The following is a 12786-nucleotide window of genomic DNA, read 5'->3' as shown; positions in this document are numbered from 1 at the left end:
AATATAAATTGCAGACCCCTTTCCACGTCTCTTCCCTCTTTGATTTTTGCCTTACTCTGTATCTCAGTTTGTCATATTTCCAGGCCCTGACACTTTTTTTTTTGTACGCAGCTGTATGAGAATTTTATCAGTGACTTTGAGCACAGGTAAGATTCAGAACTGATGTTTTACTGTAAAGTATTTTGTTTGCTTGTTCTGCCCCTGGTTTTGTATCGATTTCATTCTTGACTGTTTGTTCTATTTCATTTTTTTAGAATGAATCCTTTATCCCTTGTGGAAATTATACTGCATGTGGTGCGTCAAATGACAGGTGAGGAAATGGCAGAGAGGACCTGGACTGAGGGCCTAGTGTGTAGGGGGCCACTAGTGGCATCTCCATGGCTCCTTGTGTCACAGCCGGTTAAATGAGCTAATTTACTATCAGTTACTAAACAGTTAAAGGGACAGTATACACCAGTTTTCATATAACTGCATGTAATAGACACTACTATAAAGAAGAATATGCACAGATACTGATCTACAAATCCAGTACAAAACCTTTTAAAACTTACTTAGAAGCTCCCAGTTTAGCACTGTTGATGAGGTTAGACTGTGACACCAATTGAATTGGGCTGAGAAAGCAGGAATAGCAGACACTCCCCCCTTCGCTGCATATGAAGACAGATTACACAAACAGGAGCAGCAGGAACTTGTAGACTTGGGTCTACATCTGGCACTGTGGGGTTTGGTTAGGAGTCTAAAAATTATCACAATTATTATTAAAAAAAATATGCAAAACTATACATTGTTACAAACACATTCCCAGATGAGCTATATAAATGGATCATCTGCAAAACATTTATTTAAAAAAAACCAGTGTACAATGTCCCTTTAAAGTGATTTGTAAAGTTATGCACTTTAAGACATAGTATATCAAAGTAATCTTAATAAACAGAAGCACTTTCATTCATTAATTTTTTTTAAGATGGTTCCTTTGTAAAATAATTACCGTTTAGTTATGGCAAACCTCCCACTGTTCCTCCGCCCACATCTCATACTGTATTTAGTTGATCGATGACGAATCCGGCTTCATCCAGTGGTTACGTGCCCCAGACGCAAAGGGGGCACATAAAGATTGGATGAAGCCGGATTCGTCATCGATCAACTAAATACAGTATGAGATGTGGGCGGAGGAACGGTGGGAGGTTTGCCATAACTAAACGGTAATTATTTTACAAAGGAACCATCTTAAAAAATGTAATGCATGAAAGTGCTTCTGGTTTTAAGATTACATTTATAAACTATGTCTTAAAGTGCATAACTTTACAATCACTTTAAGTGTGGGTGTAGTGGTCTGTTGCTCTGAGGGTCATGGATTGTGAGGTCTATCCCTGGAGGTTTAGGGCCCTGTCTCTGGCCCTTAAAGTTTGGAGCCCACTCCCTGGAATTTGGGGGGCCTGGTGGGGCAAGGCAGTGAGGCTGCGGTTCTCATTAGCATACATCAGACAGTGATTTTTGCCCTGGTTGGTCTCAGTCCACCCCTGGATGTCCGTTAACATAAGTTGGGTTTGTGAGGAAATAAGGTATTTACCTGACGTGTCATGATTTGGGGAGTATATGGGTTAGGGATTAAATGTATGAAATGTTCCATGTCCCTTGTGTTGCTCTTCTAGATCCAACGGTGGCTCTGACCTTCCTGGAGAAGACACGAGAGAAGGTCTGTGTGTCTGCTATATTTCCATAAGCTGATTTTACACTGTACACACACTCTTGCTTTTCTCATTTGGTATACACTAAAGGGGCATTCCAGGCGAAACGGAAATGTACATAAGGGCATTTCACTTTTAAAAGACTACTGAATACAGTATAATTGCATAATGATCAAGTGCATAATAAAAAGACAATGCCATAGCACTCAAATAAGCAGTAGATTTTCTTTAACAGATTTATTCCCCCTCATTTGCCGGACCCCTGTATCATGTGACAGCCATCAGCCAATCACAGACTAGTATACGTATACCCTATGAACTTGTGCACATGCTCAGTATGAGCTGGTGTTTCAAAAAGTGTGTATAAAAAGACTGCAAAATTTGATAATAGAAGTAAATTGGAAAGTCACTTAGAACTGCTGCTCTATATGATTCATAAAAGTTAAAGTGATTGTAAAATTTCATCAAGTAGTACCCGGTTTTTAAAAATACTATTAAAAACAGGGGCACTTTCATTGATGAAACTTTACATTGCACCATATTTGTAGAAATACTTACCTCTTCGTCTTGAAAGCCGCTCCAGCCCGTCGCAAGCCTCCGGCATCCTCCAATAACAGCTTCCCCCGGGGGGAAGCATTGCCTAATGCAACGCCGTGATTGGAGGAAGGCCGGAATCGTCATTTTTGACGTAGGAAGAGGCTTGCGACGGGCTGGCGAAGTAGTGGAGCGGCTTCAAGATGAAGAGGTAAGAATTTCTACAAATATGGTGCTTCTAACTAAAGCTATCAATGTTTTAAATGACCGCTTTTATTGCGCATATTTAAATATATTTTAAACAGTATGTCCAGAGAGCTAGTGGGGACTTGTATTGTAATGATGATGAGTCCGTTTATATGATACAAGTTTCCCTTTTAGCTCTCTGAGCAGACATTATTGTCCCTGGTGAATATTCTGATTTACATTGTGACTTATAAAATATACTTTGTCCCTTTTTATTTAATTTTTTCTGTTCTGATTGTAGGTAAAAAGCAGCGATGAGGCAGTGATACTGTGCAGGACAGCCATTGGAGCCCTGAAACTAAACATTGGAGACCTACAAGCCACTAAGGTGGGTGTCCAGCTCGTCCGAAATGCCTGTCCTCTAATTTACATAAAATATGTAACGTAGAAATGTTGTGTATCATTTTTGCATTGCCTTTTGCTGCAGTTTGGAAAGGTTTGTAATTTATTTATTTATTTTTTAGCCAAAAGTGTTTTGTTTCGTGTGTAAAAGGGGTACACTCATGTCCCTTTTTTAAATTGAGTCCAGAAAATAAGAGGTGAAAGGTTATCTTAAAAATTATTGGTGACCATGTTTTTGTGCTCCCCCCCCCCCCTCCTCTATATGCAGGAAACTATAGAAGGAGTAGAGGAAATGCTTGGGGGACTTGCTGGTGTAACCTCTGTGCACAGCCGGTTTTACGACCTGTCCAGCAAATACTATCAGACCATTGGCAACCACGCCTCTTATTACAAGGATGCATTACGCTTTTTGGGCTGCATGGACCACAAAGATATACCAGGTGAGGACAGTGATGATTGAGGTTACAATACAGTGGTTTCCAAAGTGAGTCCAGGTCACTTTTTAGGTAATCAAAAATGTTCAGGCAACCTTAGTACTTTAAAACTTCTCCATTAAAGGGACACTCCAGCCCAAATTGTACGTCCCCAGTAGTACTATGGTGCTCCTGAGCCTACCTAGATATTCTTTCAACAAAGGATCCCAAGAGAACGAAGCAAATCCGATAATAGAAAACGATGGTTATTGGTGGAGCGACAACAGGTTCCACAGCGCTATAAACAGAGACCTAATATGCAGGTAACGCTTATAGGGAGCAAGTGGGTAGAGGGCCCTGCCAAGAAAGAGTTGCATCATGAAGGAGATCTACAAACTGCTGGGCTCATAGGCTTACATGCTAAGGGGATAACAAAAGGGGGATAGGAACTGAGGTTACAAAAGGTTAGCGTATGTTGTTTGCCTGCAATTGGAAAGTTGTTTAACCCCTTAAGGACCACAGCACTTTTCCATTTTCTGTCCGTTTGGGACCAGGGCTATTTTTACATTTCTGCTGTGTTTGTGTTTAGCTGTAATTTTCCTCTTACTCATTTACTGTACCCACACATATTATATACCGTTTTTCTCGCCATTAAATGGACTTTCTAAAGATACCATTATTTGCATCATATCTTATAATTTACTATAAAATTTTTTTATAAAATATGATGAAAAAAATGAAAAAAACACACGTTTTCTAACTTTGACCCCCAAAATCTGTTACACATCTACAACCACCAAAACACACCCATGCTAAATAGTTTCTAAATTTTGTCCTGAGTTTAGAAATACCCAATGTTTACATGTTCTTTGCTTTTTTTGCAAGTTATAGGGCAATACATAAAAGTAGCACTTTGCTATTTCCAAACCACTTTTTTTCAAAATTAGCGCTAGTTACATTAGAACACTAATATCTTTCAGGAATCACTGAATATCCCTTGACATGTATATATTTGTTTTTAGTAGAAAACCCAAAGTATTGATCTAGGCCCATTTTGGTATATTTCATGCCACCATTTCACCACCAAATGCGATCAAATAAAAAAAATTTGTTAACTTCTTCACAAACTTTAGGTTTCACACTGAAATTATTTACAAACAGCTTGTGCAATTATGGCACAAATGGTTGTAAATGCTTCTCTGGGATCCCCTTTGTTCAGAAATAGCAGACATATATGGCTTTGGCATTGTTTTTTGGTAATTAGAAGTTTGCTAAATGCTGCTGCACATCACACTTGTATTATGCCCAGCAGTGAAGGGGTTAATTAGGGAGCGTGTAGGGTTAATTTTAGATTTAGTGTAGAGATCAGCCTCCCACCTGACACATCCCCACTCCTGATCCCTCCCAATCAGCTCTCTTCCCTCCCCCACAATTGTCCCTGCCATCTTAAGTACTGGCAGAAAGTCTGCCAGTACTAAAATAAAAGGCTTTTTTTTTTTTTAAATTTTAAATATGTATTCAGCTGTGATGGACCCCGCGCTACCTATTTGCCGCTATCTTGAGTACTGGCAGCTGTCTGCCAGTACCCAATTTGCCCTCCCAAATTTTTTTTTTTTTATAAAATATTAATTTCTTTTGCAAGATGTACCGAGTCCACGGATTCATCCTAACTTGTGGGATATTGTCCTTCCTGACAGGAAGTAGCAAAGAGAGCACCACAGCAGAGCTGTCTATATAGCTCCCCCCTTAACTCCACCCCCAGTCATTCTCTTTGCTGGCTCTAAGCAGGAAGGCTAAAGAGAAGAGGTGTTAAACTGTTAGTTTTATTTTATCTTCAATCAAGTGTTTGTTATTTTTTAATGGTACCGGTGTTGTACTATTTACTCTCAGGCAGGACATAGATGAAGATTTCTGCCTGGAAGAGGATGATCTTAGCATTTGTAACTAAGGTCCACTGCTGTTCCCACATTAGCTGAGGAGTACAGGAAAACTTCAGTGTGAGGAACGGTTTCTTGCTATACAGCAATGAGGTATGTTCAGTCATATTTTCTGCAGAGACTGTGTTAACTCAGAAAGGCTGACAGTGTCCCCATTAGGGGAAGGGTAAGCAGTAATCCTAGTGTTATCAGAGGTTTTTACTAGCTTGCATAAAGGGTTAATTTTTTGTGGGCACTCAGTTTGTTATGTGAATTTGGGACAAACGTTTTTGTGTCTGGGAGTAACGTTTTCTGTTTTATGGGACATTTGCTTGAGGGTTCTTTGGGGTTGTTTATAACCCACATGGCTTTCAGGCAGAGTTTGTTAGTTTTGTGTAGGCCCCAGCAACATCGAGTGAGGTGGGCGAGGCCTACATTTACAAGCAGCAAGCAACTTCTCCTGAGGTTCTGAGAGTCTTCTGAGGGACTAATTGAAGCTTTAAACCCCATATTATCGCTTCCTAAGGGCAGGTAGGGCCACAGCAAAGCTGTGGCAAGGTGCTTTAGGGGGTTTTAACCGGTTTTAGACAATTATCAATCCGTTTTTTCAATTTGGGGGTCTATTGCTTTTTTACTTGTGGTGCAATCCTTCTAAAGCTTAGTGGGTACACTGTTAAAATTTCGGAAATTTTGAAGTAATTTTAACCTGTTTTGCAGTTTGTGTATGCCTTTTTTTTTCTCTTAAAGGTACAGTACCGTTTTTGCAAATTGTGTTTTTTTTTCATTAAATAAAGTGTTTTCCAAGCTTGCTTCATTACTAGCCTGTTAAACATGTCTGACACTGAGGAAACTCATTGTTCAATTTGTTTAGAAGCCATTGTGGAACCCCCTCTTAGAATGTGTCCCACTTGTACTGATATGTCTATAAATTGCAAACAGCATATTTTGACTTATAAGAATTTGGCATTAAATGATTCTCAGACAGAAGGAAATCAGATTTCGCCATCTAGTTCTCCCCAAGTGTCACAACCAGTTACGCTTCGCACAAGCGACGCCAAGTACTTCTAGTGCGTCTAATTCTTTCACCTTGCAAGATATGGCTTTAGTTATAAATACTACCCTCACAGAGGTTTTATCTAAACTGCAAGGGAAGCGCAGTAGCTCTGGGTTAAGAACAAATGCTGAGCCTTCTGACGCTTTAGTAGCCGTATCCGATATTCCCTCACAATGTTCTGAGGTAGGGATGAGGGATTTGCTGTCTGAGGGAGAGATTTCTGATTCAGGAAAGATTTTCCCTCAGACAGATTCAGATATGACGGCATTTAAATTTAAGCTAGAGCACCTCCGTTTATTGCTCAGGGAGGTTTTAGCTACTCTGGATGATTGTGACCCTATTGTTGTTCCAGAGAAATTGTGTAAAATGGACAAATAATTAGAGGTTCCTGTTTACACTGATGTTTTTCTGGTCCCTAAGAGGATTTCGGACATTGTTACTAAGGAGTGGGATAGACCAGGTATTCCGTTCGCTCCCCCTCCTGTTTTTAAGAAAATGTTCCCCATTTCTGACACCATGAAGGACTCATGGCAGACGGTCCCTAAGGTGGAGGGAGCTATTTCTACTCTGGCTAAGCGTACAACTATACCTATTGAAGACAGTTGTGCTTTCATTGATCCTATGGATAAAAAGTTAGAGGGTCTCCTAAAGAAAATCTTTGTTCATCAGGGTTTTCTTCTTCAACCTATAGCGTGCATTGTTCCGGTAACCACTGCAGCTGCTTTTTGATTTGAGGCTCTTCAGATGGAGACCCCACTAGATGATATTTTGGACAGAATTAAGGCCCTTAAGTTGGCTAATTCTTTTATTACAGACGCCGCTTTTCATCTTGCTAAGTTAGCGGCAAAGAATTCAGGTTTTCCCATTTTAGCGCGAAGAGCGTTATGGCTTAAGTCCTGGTCTGCTGTTGTCATCTAAATCTAAGCTTTTGACCATCCCTTTCAAAGGTAAGACCCTATTCAGGCCTGCTCTGAAAGAGATCATTTCAGACATCACTGGAGGGAAGGGTCATGCCCTCCCTCAAGATAAGTCAAATAAGATGAGGACCAAACAAAATAATTTTCGTTCCTTTCGAAACTTCAAGGGTGGTCCCGCTTCCTCTTCCCCTGCTGCAAAGCAAGAGGGGAACTTTGCTCAATCCAAGCCAACCTGGAGACCTAACCAGGCTTGGAACAAGGGTAAACAGGCCAAAAAGCCTGCTGCTGCCACTAAGATAGCATGAAGGGGTAGCCCCCGATCCGGGACCGGATCAAGTAGGGGGCAGACTTTCTCTCTTTGCTCAGGCCTGGGCAAGAGACGTTCAGGACTCCTGGGCCGTAGAAATTGTAACCCAGGGGTATCTCCTAGATTTCAAAGATTCTCCTCCAAGGGGGAGGTTCCATCTTTCTCAATTGTCTGTAAACCAGACAAAAAGAGAGGCGTTCTCACGCTATGTAGAAGACCTTTTTACTATGGGAGTGATCTGCCCAGTTCCGAAAACAGAACAGGGGCAAGGTTTCTACTCCAATCTGTTTGTGGTTCCCAAAAAAGAGGGAACCTTCAGACCAATTCTAGATCTCAAGATCCTAAACCAATTCCTAAGAGTTCCATCCTTCAAGATGGAGACCATTCTGACTATTTTACCAATGATCCAGGAGGGTCAATATATGACTACCGTGGATCTAAAGGATGTGTATCTACACATTCCTATCAACAAAGATCATCACCAGTTCCTCAGGTTTTGCCTTTCTGGACAAGCATTACCAGTTTGTGGCTCTTCCCTTCGGGTTGGCCACAGCGCCAAGAATCTTCACAAAGGTGCTAGGATCTCATGGGTGGAAGGTGAACGTGAAAAAGAGTTCTCTTATTCCTCTCACAAGAGTTCCATTCCTGGGAACTCTGATAGATTCGGTGAACATGAAAATATTTCTGACGGAGGTCAGGAAATCAAAGATTTTAACCACCTGCCAAGCTCTTCATTCCATTCTTCAGCCGTCAGTGGCTCAGTGTATGGAGGTAATCGGACTTATGGTAGCGGCAATGGACATAGTTCCGTTTGCTCGCTTGCATCTCAGACCACTGCAACTATGCATGCTCAAACCGTGGAATGGGGATTATGCAGTTTATCTCCTCGGATAAATCTGGATCAAGAGACCAGAGACTCTCTTCTTTGGTTGTCACAGGATCACCTGTCCAGGGGAATGTGTTTCCGCAGGCCAGCGTGGGTTATTGTGACGACGGACGCCAGCCTACTGGGCTGGGGTGCAGTCTGGAATTCCCTGAAAGCACAGGGTTTGTGGACTCAGGAGGAGGCCCTCCTACCGATAAATATTCTAGAATTAAGAGCGATATTCAATGCTCTTCAGGCGTGGCCTCAGCTGGCTTCGGCCGGATTCATCAGGTTTCAGTCGGACAACATCACGACTGTAGCTTATATCAATCATCAGGGGGGAACAAGGAGTTCCTTGGTGATGATAGAAGTTTCCAGGATAATCCGATGGGCAGAGACTCACTCTTGCCATCTATCAGCGATCTATATCCCAGGGGTGGAGAACTGGGAGGCAGATTTTCTAAGTCGTCAGACTTTTCATCCGGGGGAGTGGGAGCTCCATCCGGAGGTGTTTGCTCTACTGGTTCAGCTATGGGGCACACCAGAATTGGATCTGATGGCGTCTCGTCAGAACGCCAAACTTCCTCGTTACGGATCCAGGTCAAGGGATCCTCAGGCAGTACTGATAGATGCTCTAGCAGTACCCTGGTCGTTCAATCTGGCTTATGTGTTTCCACCATTCCCTCTCCTTCCGCGTCTGATTGCCAGAATCAAACAGGTTTCAGTGATTTTGATAGCGCCTGCGTGGCCACGCAGGACTTGGTATGCAGACCTGGTGGACATGTCATCTCTGCCACCATGGACTCTGCCACTGAGACGGGACCTTTTGATTCAAGGTCCATTCAAGCATCCAAATCTAATTTCTCTGCAACTGACTGCTTGGAGATTGAAAGCTTGATTTTATCAAAGCGGGGTTTCTCTGAGTCGGTCATAGATACCTGGATTCAGGCTCGAAAGCCTGTCACCAGGAAGATCTATCATAAGATATGGCGTAAATATCTGTTTTGGTGTGAATCCAAAGGCTACTCATGGAGTAAGATCAGGATTCCTAGGATTTTGTCTTTTCTCCAAGAAGGATTGGAGAAAGGATTGTCCGCTAGTTCCTTAAAGGGACAGATATCTGCTTTGTCTATTCTGTTGCACAAGCGTCTGGCAGATGTCCCAGACGTTCCGGCTTTTTGTCAGGCTTTAGTTAGAATCAAGCCTGTGTTTAAACCTGTTGCTCCTCCATGGAGTCTAAATTTGGTTCTTAATGTTCTTCAGGGGGTTCCATTTGAACCCATGCATTCCATAGATATTAAGCTTCTATCTTGGAAAGTTCTGTTTCTAGTTGCTATCTCTTCAGCTCGAAGAGTTTCTGAACTATCTGCATTACAATGTGACTCGCCTTATCTTTTTTTCCATGCTGATAAGGTGGTTTTGCGTACCAAACCTGGGTTCCTCCCTAAGGTTGTTTCTAACAGGAATATCAATCAGGAAATTGTTGTTCCTTCTCTGTGTCCTAATCCTTCTTCTAAGAAGGACCGTCTGTTGCACAACTTGGACGTGGTTCGTGCCTTGAAGTTTTATTTGCAGGCAACCAAAGATTTTCGCCAATCATCTTCTTTGTTTGTTGTCTATGCTGGAAAGCATAGAGGTCAAAAGGCTACGGCTACCTCTCTTTCCTTTTGGCTGAAAAGCATCATCCGTTTGGCTTATGAGACTGCTGGACAGCACCCTCCTGAAAGAATTACAGCTCACTCCACTAGAGCGGTGGCTTCCACATGGGCTTTTAAAAATGATGCTTCTGTTGAACAGATTTATAAGGCTGTGACTTGGTCTTCACTTCATAACTTTTACAAATTTGATACTTTTGCTTCTTCAGAGGCTATTTTTGGGAGAAAGGTTTTGCAAGCAGTGGTGCCTTCCGTTTAGGTTCCTGTCTTGTCCCTCCCTTCATCCGTGTCCTAAAGCTTTGGTATTGGTATCCCACAAGTTAGGATGAATCTGTGGTACATCTTGCAAAAGAAAACAGAATTTATGCTTACCTGATAAATTTAATTATTTTGCGATGTCCACGGCCCGCCCTGTCTATTCAAGACAGACAGTATTTTTTTATGTAAACTTCAGTCACCTCTGCACCGTATAGTTTCTCCTTTTCTTCCTTGGCCTTCGGTCGGATGACTGGGGGGTGGAGTTAAGGGGGGAGCTATATAGACAGCTCTGCTGTGGTGCTCTCTTTGCTACTTCCTGTCAGGAAGGACAATATCCCATAAGTTAAGATGAATCCGTGGACTCGGTACATCGCAAAAGAGAGAAATTTATCAGGTAAGCATAAATTCTGTTTTTTCTGTAGTGTAGATGCCCTCCCTCAATACCCCCTCCCAGGTTCTTTAACCCCTTAACGACCAACGACGTATGGGGTACGTCCTGCAAAAAAATGCAGTTAATGACCAAGGACGTACCCCATACGTCGTTGGTCTTTGAAAGCAGTGGAAGCGATCCTGATCACTTCCAACTGCTTTCATGTTATAGCAGTGATGCCTCGATATTGAGGCATCCTGCTATAACATTTTTTAGCCGTCCGATGCAGAGAGAGCCACCCTGTGGCCCTCTCTGCATCGGCCATTGATGGCCATGTTCGTTGGTGGGTGGGAGCTTACCCAGGGAGGCGGGTGGGTGGCCATCGGTGGGAAGGGGGGCGGGATCGAGTGCGGGTGCGCGCGCGCGGGTGCGCGCGCGTGAACTGGAGCAGATGCGCGCGCGTGCACGGGAGCGGGGGCGCGCGCGCGCGGGTGGGAACCCTACACTATGGAACAATAATAGTACTCGGTGGGAGCACAAGGTTTTACTCGGTGGGAGTGAGGGTGGGCATTTAAAAAATGTTGAGCGATCTGGCAGGGGTTGGGGGGTTGGGGGTTGAGGGAGGGCAGCTACACTACAGAAAATAGTATGTTTTAAAAAATAAATAAAAAAAAACCATATTTGATTTCAAACTGGGCACTGGCAGACAGCTGCCAGTACCCAATATGGCGCAATAAGGCAGAGAGAGGGGGGTTAGAGAGCAGTTTGGGGGGGATCTGGGAGGTTGGGGGCTAAGGGAGGATACTACAGAACAGAATTATTATTTTAAAAAAAAAAAAACCAAAAAAACCCTCTTATTTTAGTACTGGCAGACTTACTGCCAGTACTTAAGATGGCGGGGACAATTGTGGGGTGGGGGAGGGAAGAGAGCTGTTTGGGAGGGATCTGGGGGTGTGATGTGTCATGTGGGAGGTTGATACCTACACTAAAGCTAAAATTAACCCTGCAAGCTCCCTAAAAGCTCCCTAATTAACCCCTTCACTGCTGGGCATTATACACGTATGGTGCGCAGCAGCATTTAGCTGCCTTCTAATTACCAAAAAGCAAAGCCAAAGCCATATATGTCTGCTATTTCTGAACAAAGGGGATCCCAGAGAAGCTTTTACAACCATTTATGCCATAATTGCACAAGCTGTTTGTAAATAATTTTAGTGAGAAACCTAAAATTGGGAAAATTTTACGTTTTATTTTTATTTGTTCGCATTTGGCGGTGAAATGGTAGCATGAAATATACCAAAATGGGCCTAGATCAATACTTTGGGTTGTCTACTACACTACACTAAAGCTAAAATTAAAACTACAAGCTCCCTACATGCTCCCTAATTAACCCCTTCACTGCTGGGCATAATACACGTGTGGTGCGCAGCGGCATTTAGCGGCCTTCTAAATACCAAAAAGCGATGCCAAAGCCATATATGTCTGCTATTTTTGAACAAAGGGGATCCCAGAGAAACATTTACAACCATGTATGCCATAATTGCACAAGTTGTTTGTAAATAATTTCAATGAGAAACCTAAAGTTTGTGAAAACATTTGTGAAAAAGTGAACATTTTTTTTTATTTGATCGCATTTTGTAGTGAAATGGTGGCATGAAATATACCAAAATGGGCCTAGATCAATACTTTGGGATGTCTTCTAAAAAAATATATATACATGTCAATGGATATTCAGGGATTCCAGACAGATATCAGGGTTCCAATGTAACTAGCGCTAATTTTGAAAAAAAGTGGTTTGGAAATAGCAAAGTGCTACTTGTATTTATTGCCCTATAACTTGCAAAAAAAGCAAAGAACATGTAAACATTGGGTATTTCTAAACTCAGGACAAAATTTAGAAACTATTTAGCATGGGTGTTTTTTGGTGGTTGTAGATGTGTAACAGGTTTTGGGGGTCAAAGTTAGAAAAACTGCGTTTTTTTCCATTTTTTCCTCATATTTTATAATTTTTTTATGGTAAATTATAAGATATGATGAAAATAATGGTATCTTTAGAAAGCCCATTTAATGGCGAGAAAAACGGTATATAATATGTGTGGGTACAGTAAATGAGTAACAGGATAATTACAGCTAAACACAAACACCGCAGAAATGTAAAAATAGCCTTGGTCCCAAACGGACAGAAAATGGAAAAGTGCTGTGGTCATTAAGGGGTTAATCTTTA

The 12786-nt window shown here is 42.1% G+C and overlaps 1 protein-coding gene across 1 annotated transcript in view; it reads left to right on the top strand.

Annotated features, from left to right (window-relative positions):
- PSMD13 (proteasome 26S subunit, non-ATPase 13) overlaps nt 1-12786 on the top strand; it is a 35165-nt gene that overhangs the window by 7080 nt on the left and 15299 nt on the right. Inside the window, exons 3-7 of the mRNA XM_053720142.1 lie at nt 112-146; nt 255-310; nt 1653-1696; nt 2710-2796; nt 3079-3250. Coding sequence (XP_053576117.1) covers nt 112-146; nt 255-310; nt 1653-1696; nt 2710-2796; nt 3079-3250 — 394 coding nt within the window. The remainder of the gene's footprint in view (nt 1-111; nt 147-254; nt 311-1652; nt 1697-2709; nt 2797-3078; nt 3251-12786) is intronic.

This window comes from Bombina bombina, chromosome 7 (assembly GCF_027579735.1).
Source record: "Bombina bombina isolate aBomBom1 chromosome 7, aBomBom1.pri, whole genome shotgun sequence".
Lineage (NCBI taxonomy): Eukaryota > Metazoa > Chordata > Amphibia > Anura > Bombinatoridae > Bombina > Bombina bombina.
The sequence above is the reverse complement of the archived record's forward strand: the minus strand, read 5'-3'. Positions and strand labels throughout refer to the sequence as shown.